The sequence below is a fragment of the Eulemur rufifrons genome, chromosome 19, assembly GCF_041146395.1.
Source record: "Eulemur rufifrons isolate Redbay chromosome 19, OSU_ERuf_1, whole genome shotgun sequence".
Taxonomy (NCBI): domain Eukaryota; kingdom Metazoa; phylum Chordata; class Mammalia; order Primates; family Lemuridae; genus Eulemur; species Eulemur rufifrons.
Window position 1 is genome coordinate 6,979,526 of NC_091001.1, and position 16,668 is coordinate 6,996,193.

The following is a 16,668-nucleotide window of genomic DNA, read 5'->3' on the forward strand; positions in this document are numbered from 1 at the left end:
TCTTACAAGGTGACACTTGCTGTGTGACATGGGGCAATTTTCTCAAGCTCTCTAAGCCTATTTCCCCACGGGCAAATTGGGACCAATGGTAATACCATTTACCACACATGTAAATTAAGAAGGTTAAATACGAGAATGCAGGTGACAGTTCTCTGAAAACCGCAGTGTAGTTTACCAGATGGATAGACGTAGCTTCCCAAGTCCCCCAGTGTGAAGTTAATCTAGCTCTTCGGAGATTGATTCCAAACCCATGAATGCTTCATAGCAAGAATTTTGCCTGAATGGCACCGTAAAAATCAGATTTACTATAGTTCCTAGACCAAGTCCGTGGCAGTGTGGACATTCCATTTCTTCCTTGTAAAAAGCTTCAGTACACAGCTCTGTATTTATCTTATAACACCTTTAATAATTTAAAGTCTTCACTGTAAACACATTGCTCTAGTTCCATTTCTGCAATGAAAAAGAATGCCTTAAAATAAATAGAACAGAAATAAAAATCAATAGAATAGAAAAAGGCTGTGTTCAAAGAAATCAATGAGGTTTGTAAAATGCTGTATAATAACGAAGGGAAATCAATCTAAGTTGACAGTCCAGGCATTAAGCAAAAGATCTTGCCATTCGCTGCAAGAGCATGAGGTTTTCACCAACGATGACAGCAGGTTCTCTTAAACTTCAGTGCTGTTGGGGTACCAATGATGCGGAAATACTTGCTCATTCTGGTATTTTCTTTTCCCCAGAGTCACTTCTGGTTTTTGCTGCAAGACAACTTGACTCTCTTAGATTAGTTTAGGTCTGCCGCATTTCCAAAACGCCTCCATCCTATTTCTCATTTAACCACCCGATGGCCTATTAAAAAGAGCGCACCGTGCAAGGTGCAAGAAAACAGGCGTCAACTCCAGCTGCCGGTGGTGTCGGTCCCCCACTCACGCTCCCTCCTGCCTCCCCAGGTCCCCGGCCGTGGGTGCCTTCGACGTGATGACCGCAGAGGACTCCAGCGCAGCCATGAGAAGCGACGCGGCCGCGAGCTCGCAGGCGCCCGAGGGCGTGGCGGGCGCGCCCAACGAGGCGGCGCTGCGGGCGCTGATGGCGCGCACGGGCTACAGCCTGGCGCAGGAGAACGGGCAGCGCAAGTACGGCGGCCCGCCGCCCGGCTGGGAGGGCCCGCGCCCGCAGCGCGGCTGCGAGGTCTTCGTGGGCAAGATCCCGCGCGACGTGTACGAGGACGAGCTGGTGCCCGTGTTCGAGGCGGTGGGCCGCATCTACGAGCTGCGCCTCATGATGGACTTCGACGGCAAGAACCGCGGCTACGCCTTCGTCACCTACTGCCACAAGCTCGAGGCCAAGCGCGCCGTGCGCGAGCTCAACAACCACGAGATCCGCCCGGGCCGCCTGCTCGGCGTGTGCTGCAGCGTGGACAACTGCCGCCTCTTCATCGGCGGCATCCCCAAGATGAAGAAGCGCGAGGAGATCCTGGAGGAGATCGCCAAGGTCACCGAGGGCGTGCTCGACGTGATCGTCTACGCCAGCGCGGCCGACAAGATGAAGAACCGCGGCTTCGCCTTCGTGGAGTACGAGAGCCACCGCGCCGCCGCCATGGCGCGCCGCAAGCTCATGCCCGGCCGCATCCAGCTGTGGGGCCACCAGATCGCCGTGGACTGGGCCGAGCCCGAGATCGACGTGGACGAGGACGTGATGGAGACCGTGAAGATCCTCTACGTGCGCAACCTCATGATCGAGACCACCGAGGACACCATCCGGAAGAGCTTCGGCCAGTTCAACCCGGGCTGCGTGGAGCGCGTCAAGAAGATCCGCGACTACGCCTTCGTGCACTTCGCCAGCCGCGAGGACGCCGTGCGCGCCATGAACAGCCTCAACGGCACCGAGCTGGAGGGCTCGTGCCTGGAGGTCACGCTGGCCAAGCCGGTGGACAAGGAGCAGTACTCGCGCTACCAGAAGGCGGCCAAGGGCGGCGGCGCGGCCGAGGCGGCGGCGCAGCAGCCCAGCTACGTGTACTCCTGCGACCCCTACACGCTGGCCTACTACGGCTACCCCTACAACGCGCTCGTCGGGCCCAACAGGGACTACTTCGTGAAAGGTTAGTGGGGCTCTTCTCCGGGGCGGGACCCTGGCGAGCCCGCCTCCCGGGCAGGGGCGTCCGGGTGTGCGCAGTGTCTGGGCGGAGCTGGCGGACGCTGAGCTGCTCGTTTGGGTTTCTGTCCTGGGTTTCGTTCTTTGCTAGCACTTCAGGCAGTCCCTTCCGTAGCGCTGAAGGAAGTGCAGATCATTCTGGGGTGAGCGGTAAAATCACGGGGCATGCAAGCGCTTGCATTCTGCCTTGCCGGGGTTACCAGATTTGGGGCTAGTCGGCCAGTCTCTTGGCACTTAGCTTAAAACCTGGTTGTGATAGTAAATCTTAAGGTGGGGGCAGTGTTTTTTCTTTTTGTTTTTTATAAACATTGATTAGGATATAATGAGACCAAGCATTATGTTGGAAAATAAGACACCTAGGTTCTGGGTCCTGCTCTTCGGTTACCTGGGTTTGTGGCTTTAGTCAGTCACTTTATCATCCCCTGGCCTGTTTTCTCAAGCACAAAACGTGAAAGGTGGACTAGCAGATCCCCTTCCAGATCTAACTTTGTTACAGTCTATGACTGTTTGCCTTTGCTGAAATTGCAAATACAGTCTTAGGAGCTCACCTGGTGAGTTTGCACTAAGGAACTCTTGGACTATGCAGATATACTTAGGGTGCAAATCTAGGCTGAAATAGGATGTATTTGCCAGCCCATTAAAGGTGTAGCCACCTGCAGCTTAGACTCAGGGCAAACAACCACATGCCACGAGCCGTGAGCCAAGGTCTGCCGCCTGTGCTGTCGCTGTTGGGTGCTCACCGTTGTTTGTGTTGTTATTACAAGCAGGCAGCATAAGAGGCCGAGGGCGAGGTGCGGCTGGCAACAGAGCCCCGGGGCCCAGGGGTTCCTACCTTGGGGGATATTCTGCTGGCCGCGGGATATATAGCCGATATCATGAAGGAAAAGGAAAGCAGCAAGAAAAAGGATATGAACTTGTGCCGAATTTGGAAATCTCTGCCGTCAATCCAGTTGCCATTAAACCTGGCACAGGTCAGTATAACACAGATGGAGAATGCATCCCTTCAACCTAAACTCCGGCCCTCTCTTTGAAGTGAGTCCAAGCCTTTCTCGGGCTCTTACATCTGCACATGGCCTTCTCTTCTCATAGGCAGCCAGAGACTGGGCAGAAACAAAGCTGGAACTTAGGGGACAGTCTAGCTCTCACCGTATTTGCATCAGAGTTTCTGGCAGTACGTTTTTCAAATGGATGCCACCAGTTAGGCTTTTTCTGCATCTACGGCTGAGTAGGCAAAGTTGTAGCAGGGGTTGGGATCAGGGGGAAGAACGGAAGAATATGAGGCTTTCTGTATCTTTTAGCTAAAACCTGTCTTTTCCTTACTGAGGCCTATTTCTACCTCAACCTTCAGAAGCCAGAGGGTGCAGCTATTTATTGCCCATTCTGAGAGCTGCTGGGAAGGGTAGAGAATTCCCCTTCAGGAGCAAACAGCCCCATTTGTCCGTGGTCTGAGCAAACAAGAATGCCTGGGCACAAGGCAGTGGTGCAAGACTTTGCAGCTGCTAATTCCCTGGATTCTGATTGCCAGCACTCATTTCCTCTTCCACCGGGAGTCAGTAGATTGGGAGTAGGGATGCTCAAGTATTTCAGGCTAGGGACCTTGAACTTCGCTTTCACCCCAGGCCCCACAAACCAGTTTGCCAATGTTGTTAGTGCCCATGGTCCCCTAATGTGAGGCAGGTCTTTGGATTCAAACCTGCAAAGAACGTGAACTCCATTGTGTGAGTCTAGCATAAACTCGATAATAACACACACCACACAAGCGTCCAAACATATGGAAAGTTCAGTCTGTGGGTAATTGGAATGATCCTCCTCTAGACCTCTTCCTGGCTTCACGGAGGGTAGACTGCAGAACTGTTTAAAGCTCAGCTACTCTGGTTTTCTTCTGGCTGAGACTGTGCACTTCTTCCCCTGGCCAGAGTCAAGGAGCCTGTACATTTGGGACACAGGTTCACCTTGGCCTCCGAGGGCTGAAGAGCATTTTCCCAGGGGAGCCCCCTTTTGAAGAATCCAGTGAAGATTTTTTTGCCTGTGTAAAATTATGCACTCTTTACAGTTAAGTGAATCCTTAGACTGTATTTTCGTATAAATGCCATTGGCAGCTGGGCATGCTGGCCCATGCCTGTAGTCCCAGTACTTTAGGAGGCCAAGGCAGGAGGATCACTTGAGGCCAGAAATCTGAGACATAATTTAAAAAAATAGAGAATTCCCTAATTTCTTAATGGGCAATATAGTGAGACCCCATCTCTATAAAAATTTTTTTAAACAATTATCTGGGCGTGGTGGCCCACACCTGTAGTCCCAGTAGTTACTTAGGAGCTGAGGCGGGAGGGTCACTTGAGCTCAGGAGATCAAGGCTGCAGTGAGCTGTGATCATGCCACTGCACTCCAGCCTGGGCAACACAGCGAGACCTTGTCTCTAAAAAGATAAATAAATAAATGCCTTTGAGACTGTGAGCAGTGTAAAATTGATCCTACAGCTCTGTAGCTCCATAAAACAGAACTTGGATACAGGAACTGTTGCTTCTACTTGTTGGGAAAGAGACCCTTGTTGGCAAGTTGCAATAGCCTAAGGTTTAACAAGAGAAAAGAACTGTTGAATAATCTTTAGCCATTTAAAAATGCATTCTGGGGCCTGAGGGCCAGTAGCCAGAACAGCTCGGAGTTAGTACAGCCCCTTGGAACTCAAACTCACAGCCCTCTCTGGGCCCCATCCCTTTGATTCTGGTTCTGATCATCCAGGAAATTAGAATTTTGTATTTTAAGAGACACCAGAGTAGTAGTGCAATATCTAGGCACGAGACCAACAGAAGATACGATTGGAAAGCCAGATAAAAGATTTGGTTAAGATTTTAGATATGGATTTAGATTTAGATATAAGATTTATTTATTGAATCGCTGTACCATCGTTTAGCTTCCAGCCATTTATCTCTTTAGGTTTGATCAAGTCAGTGTTTAATAGAATAAATGTACCTACAGTTGTAGAAAACCCATAAATGAAAGCATTCTTTGTGTATACATTTCGTATTTTTTGTTTATCCTTTCAACACGTACAACAGGCACATACACAAACCCCCTAAATCAGGGCCAGCCTCCTTGTGCTCTCCTTATCAGACATTGACATTTAATAACTGCTATGTTTTTGAATCTCTGGTTGCAATCAGCCCTTTGGACTTTAGTCACAGAAATTCTTTGAATTGGCAGTTCCCACCAAAAAAAAAAAAATAGTCACTCCACTGCTTCACTTCTATGAGCGGACATTAAGAAATTAGGGAATTCTCTATTTTTTTAAATTATGTATTTTTCCTTGAATCGGTAATGTTGAAATCTGAAATACAGGATGAGGAGGATATACACAGGTCTCTGAGTTCTCAGAATGAAACCCTCAACAGCCCCTGCTTCTTGAAAGGTGGTGAAAGTGGAAAAGGCCGTCAGTCTGGTAACGCGTGAGGCGCAGAAGGGCCAGGCAGACTCAGCCTCACACATGTGGGGCCTCAAGCCTCTGATCCCGCTTATTCTGAGCCCATTTTCTCAGAGTTCAAGGCTCTTTCTTGCTCAGCAGGACATCAAGAATAAGTTTCAAAATGAGCCTGTTCTATAGAAGTAGCAGAAAATGCTGGTGCAGAAGCTTAACTCCAGGCTGCCCCTCCGTGCTAATCGGCTGGGAGCCCCCGTACCCTGTCGTTCCTGAGAGACAAGCGGGGAGCTGCCTGCCACCTCCCATCTCTTCCTTTTGGGGAGCAAGTACCTGGTTACATGGCTTGTACTAAAAGACCATTGCTTAGCACGGAGAGGCCCATGACTGCTAAACTTGGTTTTTAAACATGCATAGAGTGCTTGATGGACTGTTCCTGGTGACTGAAAGTGATTGACTTGTTTTTCCCTCTTTGCTTCTCTTGCAGTAGCCATCCCCGCCATTGGGGCCCAGTATTCCATGTTTCCGGCAGCCCCAGCCCCTAAAATGATTGAAGATGGCAAAATCCACACAATGGAGCACATGCTAAGCCCTATTGCTGTGCAGCCGGACCCAGCCAGTGCCGCGGCCGCCGCCGCCGCCGCCGCCATCATTCCCGCTGTGTCCACGCCGCCGCCCTTCCAGGTGGAGTTCTCGCTGCGGTCGTTGTAACTCGTGTGTCAGCCTCTTTAGCGTGGGCGCATGTAGTGTTCAGCGCTGAGAATTCACTGTGCACCGAGCTCCCTGTTAGAGCCATGGGGTTGGGTGACACAGAGCATTTTTAATGTGAATCATGACAGAAAAGAAAAATGTTTAATAATAATTGGATTGCCCTAATATTATCATTGTATTAAGGATGGGAATCAGTATGAGAAAATGACATGTGTGATTTTTCTTAGTGTCATAATATTGCACAGACCTTTTTTTTTTTTTTTTTAATGGCACTGGATAACTTCTAGCTCATGTTGTTAAAGAGCTGACATTCGAAGTCCAGGGAGCTCTTTCACATTTTCACCTTCCAAATTGCAGCTCCAGGGAGATTTTTAAAAACTGTTTACCCCCATATATATAAGTGAGTGTGTGTGTTTATATATTTATGGGGGGGAGGGGAGAGAGAGAATATATATACATAGATTAAATGAAATTTTGCAAAATCTGCCTGTAATCCTGTCCTCCAACCGTATCTCCACTATTCCTCTATCTCTTCCCAAACTAATCTCACCATTTTGGACTCCTCCCCCACCTTTGTTCAGTGTTCTCTTTTTTTTTTTTTTTTTTTTGAGACAGAGGCTCTCTCTGTTGCCCGGACTAGAGTGCCGTGGTATCAGCCTAGCTCACAGCAACCTCAGACTCCTGGGCTCAAGTGATCCTACTGCTTCAGTCTCCTGAGTAGCTGGGACTACAGGCATGCGCCACCATGCCTGGCTAATTTTTTCTATATATTTTTAGTTATCCAGCTAATTTTTTCTATTTTTAGTAGAAAAAATTGCTGAAGCTGGTTTCAAACTCCTGACCTCAAGCAATCCTCCTGCCTCGGCCTCCCAGAGTGCTACAATTACAGGTGTGAGCCACCATAACCCGGCCCACAGTGTTCTCTTGGTTTCTTCAGTCTCACCTCTTCACAGAATCTTTCCCCACCCACCAGGCCTAGAGAATCTTCTGTCCTGTACTTCTCATTACTACGTTATTACTTAGCTTTTGGCTGCCAATGTTTTCTCTCTCCCCAGTTAAAATGAAGCTCCTCCAGCCCAAAGGCTATCTCTTAGGTTTCTTTGTATCTTTAGTACGTAGCATATAGGGAGCATGTCTGTTTAACAGAAAAAACTATCTTGATTTAAAGCTATTCTCTGTGAGGCAGAGAATCACGAACACCAGTCACAGATATAATCAGGCCCGTGGGGCTCGGATCCAGTTGAGTGAGAATTATCCAGGGCGTGTGTTTAAAAAACAGAGATTCTTAGACTCAAACCCCTGAAGGTTTCAATTCAGTTGACCTGGGCTGGGGTTCTAGAATTGATACTCTGTACACTGTCCTCAATGATTTGGAAACAGCCAGGCTGTGACCCTCCTCAGCAGGATGTCCTTTACTTGCCTTTGCCGACTCTGAACGTTTGTCTTGACTGCTTCGTCCACAGAGGGTCAGGCTGCTTGAAGTCTGTCCGTCCATCAGTATGTCCTCAAGTGTTCTTTAACTCGGACCTCCCAAAGACAAAATAAGGGCTGGGTTGTAGATGGCTCACTGCCGAGTGACAGCTCGGCGCAGTTACGACTTGTGGACTGACTGTGAATATCTGTGGTAACTTGCAAGCAATACTTAGCGGTATCCGGCAATAATTCCTAATTCTTCTTTACTAAGAAACTCATGAACACTCGTCTTTGGTAAGCGGTGTCAGTTCCGGTCAGGTGCAGATTCCAGGCCCCATGCTCATGTTCTGGGCCCCACACTATTCCTGTCTCGTATCAGTCTGCACTGGAAGTTGCCGTGGGGTCCTTATTCACCATCTTTGCTTAGGAATTTGCTCAAAGTACAATGCATTGATGCCCATGGAGATTTTTTTCCTCCTCTAGCAAATTCTGCAGAATGCCTAGAGCTCTTACCTTTTAACCTGAGAATGGCTTCTTTGGGCGGTGGGGCCTTGGTGCTCTCTCTGGAATCTCAGTACTCTGTGTCCTCATCTGAGGTCTTTACCCCGGGTTCTCTGACGGTTCTGCCTTCCGCCTCTTTTGAACTCTCTTCCAAATTGCAGCAGAGGAGGAGGATTTTAAGCACTACTGACTGACCAAAAGAACACCTTTCTGAGCGGGAGTCACTGGAAACTGATCTCCCAGCGTGGCTTTCACAACCAACCGTGGGGTCGCTTTGGCCATCCTCCCCTGCCTTGCAGGTGCTCAGGAGTATTCCTCTTTATACCAAAAATTTCACGTAGCCTTTGCAAGCAACAAAAAAATATTTGCTGGTACAGACTTAATTACATCTTCAAACTAATCTTTCATACTTTTCTCGGTGTTCACCACAAATCTATGGGGTGGGTAGAGCAAGGATGCCCATTCCTCTCTGACAGCAGGGAAGACCGCAGGGAACCATCACCTGAGTTGGAAGTTAAAGGTGCACCTGATTGGAAGTGCACAAATGCTTTCTCCACTACCACTATGGCATTTTTCTTTAGTGCTTGTCTCTGATGAAGCTGTATTAATGCACTTGTACATTGGTACGTATCCACGGGGGATACATTCCAAGACCCCCAGTGGATGCCTGAAACCACAGATCATACCAAACCCTAAATATATATGAATTTCTTTTTCCTTCTTCACAATTTCAGGGGTAGAAGATTTCCTTCTTACTGTAGATTTTACCAACCTAAGCATACTTTTTTTTTTTTTCTACTAAGTCAAGAAGTTTCACCTTTTCACTTAAAGGAAGCACTTTATGACTTCTCTTTGACATATCCAAATTGCCAGCATCACTACTCTGGTGCTTTGGGGCCAGTATTAAGTAAAATAAGGGTGATTTGAACACAAGCACTGCGATACTGTGATAGTCGATCTAATAACTGAGGCGGCCACCAAGTGAGTCGCAGGCGGAGTGCAGACAGCATGGGTGCGCTGGGCAAAGGACCCATTCACTTCCAGGGCAGGAGAGGGACGAGATGTCATTGTGTTACTCAGAATGGCGTAATATTTAAAACTTGTGAGTTGTTTCTTTTTGGAGTTTTCCATTAATATTTTCAGCTCATAATTGACTGCCGGTAACTGAAACTTCAGAGAGCAAAACGGTGGGTACGGGGCGGGGGAGGGGGACTTACTGTGCCACGTCTGGCTCTTTACAGGCGTGCTTTCCCGTGTGGAGTCGTTCTGCAGATGAGACAACTAAGGCTCAGGGAGGGGACAGAACTGCCTTAGAGCCACAGGGCTGGCCAGGGCAGACTTGGGGCTGGGAGAGCAGATGCCTGAGCTATGCCCTGTCTTGATATCACAGTGAATGCCACCCTAAAAGGGACGGCACAGGGACCAAAAAGAGAAGCCAAGAGTCCGGTGATTTCCGGCTGAGAGCTGGTGCACATTTGTGTGCGCGACCTGGTGTCGGGTGAGCAGCCCGGGCCCAGGTGTGGTGCTGGACTGCAGCACGTGGCAAAGTTTCTCTCAGGTGACCCCTTCCCTGTGATTTCCTCCCTCTGGTCATTGTTATTAAACCTGTGTCCTCACACGTGGAAAAGATGGCTTGTGTCTTTCTGTGAACCGCAGTCCTCCGAGTTCTAAGCTCCTCTCCCAGGTTGTAAGGGGCCGCTAATGAAATACGCGTCGGAGAGTTCGCAGAAGGCAGGACAGCCTAGGGCTGGAGGTGTGGGATCCAGGGTCGCACACTCCGTCGCTTAAAAGCTGTGTCACTCTGTGCGAGCCATTTAACACATCCACACTCTCCGTGTCACCGTGGCACCGACTTCACTGGTGGCTGTGATGATTCAGTCATCTCATACAAGTAAGGCACATGCTGCCTGGCAGGCAGTAGTCTCGCAGTCATTATTAGTTGTTCTGATTGTCATTAGTGTAATTACTATTTTGATTACAGTTGAAAAAGTACTCTTAGGTTAGAAGTTCCTTTGAACAGAATTTTGTGGTTCTAATTTGCAGATTTCGTAAGAGAAATGGGAACTGATTTCTTTATAAAAATCCAAGAAGAATTAATTTTACTAATTCCCCATTTCATATGTCCTGGATTGTTTATTTTGAAGATGTAGTAAGACATAGAAAGACTGTACTGCAAGGTGTTCTGTGGAACATAAGGTGCGCCAGATATTTTGTTAAATGAATTTTTGTTAATATTTTACCCAAAATCCCTTTTCCATAAAGCAGCTCGCAGCACTAGCTCCGTGGCAAGCACTTTGGGGAGCACTGACCACAGTCTTCCCACTGGTGCTCCTGTTTGTCTGGAAACGTAGCATGTTGCACTTCCCGGTAGACACAAGGAAGTAGCAAGGACTTTCACAGAGCCACTGGTGGACGTCTGCAGTTGAGGCAGCTTTACTTAGCTTGTCCTTCCCTTCCCCACTTCCTCCTCTCTCGGAAACTTCTCCTTATCCTTCAAAACCCAGCTCAAATGTCCCTACTTCTGAGATGCTTTCTCCAGCTCCCCAAGTTATCTGGTTCCTTCTCTAAGCTTCTACAACAATTTGTATATTTAGTGGTGTCATATCTTATGTGGGAGATGGTGGAAGCCATCACATTGGCTGAAAACTGTGTATGGTCCCAGTTTTTTAAGGTCACAGCTTAAGAAGCTGCCCCTTTGGAGACCGGTATACTTTGTTACATGACATTAGCACCGTCTCCTCTCCTGCCTGTCTTTGAAACAGACTGCGTTTCATCAGGTAATTGTGAGCTGAGGCAGCTGGCATATATAGGGGCCATGTTTTAGGAAAAATATTTATTTTTAGTAGATTCCCAATTCCCTTCTCTAGCTCACTCTGAGGCATAGACCAATGGAGCGGAATGAAGGGTGGAAGATTCAGAGTACAGCTCAGGGAAGGCCCTCCTTATCCACAGCTTCTGCCCCTGTGGACTCAACAACTGTGGCTTGAAAATATTTGAAAAAGTAAAAACAATAAAAGTAACAATACGACAATAAAAAATGACAAATAAAAATACCCTATTACTTTTATATACATAGCGTTTACATTGTATTAGGTATTATAAGTAACCTAGAGATGATTCAAAGCATACATGGGTTGTGTGCGTAGGTTACGGGCAGACACTGTCTTGTCTCAGGAGGGGTTGAGCATCGAGGACACGGTACCCAGGGGTGGGGAGCCCGGCTCTCGCCCAGCGCCCCTGGCCTGCGGCCTCTCCCCTCCACCCAGCTCGCGTGCCCTGAATCTGAGCATGCGACCCCGGCCCACCTCTTTCACGCCTCTTATCCCACGCCATCTTAGTCCTCAGCTGGTTGTCAGTTGTGTACACGTGTGCCTTCCCGTCCTGAGAATGGGAATCTTTGCTTCGGCATCTTTGCCCTCCCACTCCCTGGGACATGCCGTGCCCGGCAGGTCCCTGCACGTGTTCAGGAAGGATTCTTTTTGTCTTCCCTCCTCAGGGCCGCCCAATAACTCCAGTCTACACAGTGGCTCCCAACGTTCAGAGAATTCCCGCGGCCGGGATCTACGGGGCCAGTTACGTTCCGTTCGCTGCTCCGGCCACAGCCACGATCGCCACACTACAGAAGAACGCGGCCGCCGTGTACGGGGGGTACGCCGGCTACATACCTCAGGCCTTCCCTGCTGCTGCTATCCAGGTCCCCATCCCCGACGTCTACCAGACATACTGAGCGCGGTGCCAGGAGCGAAGACGACCGCAGAAACACCACTGAAGGAACGCTTTCCTATTTATGAAGAAAGAACGTGTTGGATTAGCACATACATGCAACCTGAAAGTGAAGAATGCTATGAAATCTCATACTGGAATATTTTGTATACATGAAGTTTTCACTAGTTTTTTAAGACTATTTTCAATTTAGCAGGCCTGTGTTCATACATTTCTAAGAGACTTGCAATGGTTCGTGCCTTGATACCATCTTTTAAAAATTTGTATGCCGTACTACATTTGTATAGAGGTTTTTTTTTTTTTTTAAGGATATATTTTCAGTATGAAGGTTATTTTCTTAACTTCTGCACTCCAGAGATTTCTATTTTGTAGTACCTTCAATAATATATCAACTATATATTAAAAAAGCACACTTGAGCAGCTAGGGAACTATTTTGAAAAATATAGTCAATATTTAAAGATACAAACAATAGTGCTTTAAAATACTACATAAAACATTATTTTAAAGGTTATACTGAAAAGTGCAATTTTAAAATGAGTAAAACCTCTCTATTTCCACTGGCATTAAGGGTTGACGGTGTTACTATGTGTTAGCCATGGCGGTTCTGATTTTTAAAAGAAATTAAACACTCAGTCTCTCCTTAAGCCAACATTGAAAAGACTTGTTATACTTCTTGAGTCCAAACACTGGAAAGTGCTCACCTGCCTCCGTTGCCCTGGGCTTATTCTCCGTGGGCCTTTTCCCTTAAAAATGCCCCCCACCTCCATCTCCCACCATCTCCCCTCCTCCCCAAATCCCCAAACTGACCCCAGTGTTTGGCAAGTCTGGGATAAACGAGTAACTGTGGTAGAGAGAACAGCTGATGGGTTTTATACTACTTCTTTTTGGGTTTTTGCTGGGTTTTTTTGTTTTCTTGTGGGTTTTTTTTGTTTGTTTTGGTGGGGAGGTTTTATCCTCGATGTGTGCCATTTTCAATAGCAGAGTAAGCACAAAGTTTTAATGGGTTTGGGTAAGACATCTTTGCATAGCCTATTCAATTGCCCAATATAAAACTTTAATTCCTGTTCTAATGCTTTTATTCATTTTTGAAGTATGAGTTTGCAGGGGCAAAGAATGCATATTATTGCAGACAACACCCCCAAAGGCTCTCATCAGCAAAGACTTCTGCCTCTAGTTGCCTTACCATGTTTCATGCAAAACGTCTGTCCTCAAGGGTATTGGAAGCATTACGTTCGTAGAATGGGGCTTTCCTCTGTTGCTGTGCACCTGGCGGGTGAACTGAATTGGGGTGTGCACCTCCGGGAGGAGGGGAGACCTATGAGAGTTAAAAGATAGTTTGTAAATATCTCCTAATGCTTGTTTTTAGTCCTTTTGTGTTGTAGAACTTCATGGTATGTAGTTTAATGCAAAATGATACCATTTTATTTCAATGTTATTAAACAGGTTTGTTTTATCAGGAAATAACTGTATTGTGGCAGTGTTTTGTGCCTGGTTAAAGGCTTCTGTTTAGCAGAGTGAATGTAAAATACAGTAAAATGTTAAGATTGTCATATCCTTTATGAAAAATATCAACTTGGAATTTTTTTTAAAGGCTCAATCAAGGAAATGAGGTGTGCAATAAGGTAGCAGATATGGAATTGTGTTTTTATGTCATGCTAGCCATAAAACCTTTCCACCCACTGGTTTGTTGGGTTTTTTTTGATGGTGGAATTCTTACTTGTGGATTAATAATAGGATTATGGCCTTAGCCAATACTTTTGTTTTGTTTTAAATTAAGAGATCCCCAAATGCCTTTTCCCCCCTCATCTTGGGATGAGAGATGAGTTTTTATATATGAGCAATATTTATTTAACTATTCTATAAAATTATTGAGTGCCTGCTAAGGCCTTTGAACATTCCTAACATTCCCTTCCATCGTTCTTAAATGACATAAAGTAATTTTGCAACGTTCCTGATCATGTGCCCAGCAAGCTGCACCCAAACCCGAGTCTGCTGGACTGAGTAATTCAACAAAATACATTTTGGATCCAATCCTCTTCCCTTGGCTGTGTGAAAGGATTGTCACAGAGGTTCACCGGATGAAACTCTGACCCAGCTTTCTACTGTATTTTACATGTGCCTGTAAATTATTGGCAAGAAAGAAAGGAAATGGTATTTTAACATGGCAACTACCAAACTACCTTGTAACCAAATGTTGGTGATGCAGCCAGTGAAGTGTCAGTGAGCCTCGTGTCTGTGGACTTGTCTGTCCCTGCTGTTTCAGAACCATTTCATGTACACTACTGAGGTAAGTTTATAACTTGAAATGTGAACTTTTTTTTTTTTTAGGGTTAAGAACAAATTATATAATGTACAAAAGAAAGTTTTAGAGTTCTGTTTTCAGACATGCTAGTGGTTTAGTTATCTTTAGCTGCTTTGTATTTGAAAAGCTTTTACGCAGCCGTGCTCCATTTACAGTACGTTCCTAGGATGTGTGTAGAAAATAAAGCTGTCTTCAAAGCAATTTCAAGACCTTATTTTAAATTGTGTATTCTTTATACTGATTTATTTTTTTTCTAGCAAAATTAACAAAACCCTTACAGCACAGAAGGGACCAAGTAATTCAGTATTTTCAGTTGGGGAAATTGGCAAGTTATAGTCACGTGTTTGGCTTGGAATTACCCTTGAAGTCGAGTTGCATAGTTGAATGCTCAGTATGCTCGAACTCCAGCTCCTTAAAACACGACTCGGCATCTGGATTGGAATAGGACGTGGCAAAGCCCCTCACTGCTCTCAGGAAATGGAGGCAGCTGATGTGACATTGAGTATTTTGGTGGTCTCATGAGTGTGCTCGGGTGACCTTGACGTTGGTCACTGCGTCTGAAACCAAAGCTGCCTTGTTTGTCCTTTTCACAGTGCACAGCAAGGTTAATAGAACACTTGCTTCCCTGTTCTCCAGAGGTCGTCACTAACTTCAGACGGTGTCTATCAGCAAAGTCAATCAAATGACAGGAGGGAAGGTGGTAGGTTGTCGATGGCGTTACTTGTAAAAATTGTTCCAGTTAGGTTTGCCCATGAGTAAGAATTTTACCTTCCTAACTTTGAACCTGGGTTATGACTTCTCAACATCCATTTCTCAGAATTCTAACTTCCTGTTTCCTCTAAAAATGGATAAAGACCTTTTTAGAGCCAGAATAGGCTGGGAAACCTCCCCAAATGACAGACCATTAGACAGTGTTTTTAAGGGCAACAAGATCTGCTGATTCCTTCTTATTCTAAGAGGAAAGTACAGATGCCCTTCGAGTTGCTGAATCACATTCAGAGTTAGATTCATCTCATTAGAAAAAGAATTCACGGTCATACCAGTCACGTGTTGTGTCTCTCCCAGGTGCCAGGCTTGCTCCAGTGCCGCAGCAACAGAATGAACAGACGTTCGCACGTGCGGCTGGCGTTATAGTGGGGGGACAGACAGTGAGGAGGCCAGCAGTATGTCAAGCGAGGCCAAAGGCCGTCGTCCTGCGATGGACGAGGCTCCTTGGCTTCCGCCGTCTCACGTGGGCCTCACGGGAACTCAGCGGTGCAGGCACAGCAGAAGGGTGACTGGCCAAGGTCACACGGTCGGTGAGAACCAGGACTGAAGTCTGCAGTCAGACTCCAAGTCCCAGAGCCTTCCTAGCAGTACACGGCCCCTGGAAATGGGTAAATAGAGCAGAATAAGAAAAGAAAAGCCTTTCAAAGGGTGTAGTCTCTTTTCTGTTGGCTTTTTGTGTGTTTTTATATGTAACTTAGGGAGTGGAAAGAATGGCTGAAAATGCCTCCTCTCAGCCTGGAAGACAGCAGCTATGAGTACGGCTGGCAAAACTGTGTACGCTGCTAGATTTAGGAATTCTAACTACAAGGCTGTTCCCAGGGCTATGAAGGAGGCTAACGAACTAGCATCAGAATCCTTCTGATTCTTCACTAGAGTAGATGCCCGATTGTTTTATTCCAAAAATAAGTTATGACAACATAGCAAAGCACTCATTTAGTTGAAAGTCAGAACAATGAGAAAACCTAATGTTTCTTAAACATTGCCTCAATTTTTACATGATATTTTCTTTATTATAAAATATTCTGGGCACTTAGCTTTTATATCGGTTTTAGGGGTTTGTTGTTTTTTTTTAATCACATGAATTTTGACATTTTGGCCTGGCCGTTTTGGCAAAATGGCATTTTGACACCACGATCCTAAGAAAAATACATCTTCAACTTTTTTTTGTTTGTTTGTTTTTCCTTTCATTTTTACATGGAGAGAATCTTCAACTTTTTAAAAAAATTACTAAGTTGACACATATGTACTTACCTTATCCTACCTCTTCCTTGACACATTCCCCATTTTTGAATCCCCAAGGTCAAACATAGGATTAGGTTTACATAATGTTTTGCATTAAAGAAAAAGTTTTGCAAAATGTTTTGCTTCAATTCCGAGGTCTAAGCTACCAGACTGGTCATAGCCTTTTCTTTCTCCTCCTTTTGTTTATTAGTCTTCCCTTTCTAGATGCCCAGTATTCCTGTTTTCTAAGCCCTCATGCTAATAAACCTGGGGGGAAAATGTGATTACCCCAATACTTACCTCTATGAGCAAGCCCCATGGCCTAGTAAACAGTCAGAACGCCTGGGAGAAACCTCCGCTTTGCTACTTACCAGTCATTCAACCTTGGAAAAGACTCCTTCCCTCTTTGTGCACCAGTTTCTAAACTGGCAAAATAGAGGTAATAATTCTGACCTCATAAGGTCATTG

The 16,668-nt window shown here is 46.2% G+C and overlaps 1 protein-coding gene across 2 annotated transcripts in view; it reads left to right on the forward strand.

Moving 5' to 3' along the window:
* RBM47 (RNA binding motif protein 47) overlaps nt 1-14,282 on the forward strand; it is a 73,168-nt gene extending 58,886 nt beyond the window's left edge. The window contains exons 2-5 of one of the 2 annotated variants that reach the window (XM_069494797.1): nt 948-2,095; nt 2,916-3,119; nt 6,048-6,244; nt 11,682-14,282. In XM_069494797.1, coding sequence (XP_069350898.1) covers nt 948-2,095; nt 2,916-3,119; nt 6,048-6,244; nt 11,682-11,912 — 1,780 coding nt within the window. In that variant the 3' untranslated portion in view covers nt 11,913-14,282. Of the gene's footprint in view, nt 1-947; nt 2,096-2,912; nt 3,120-6,047; nt 6,245-11,681 lie in introns of both variants that reach the window. The other variant, XM_069494796.1, reaches the window with a different exon arrangement.
* The last annotated feature ends 2,386 nt before the right edge of the window (nt 14,283-16,668 follow it).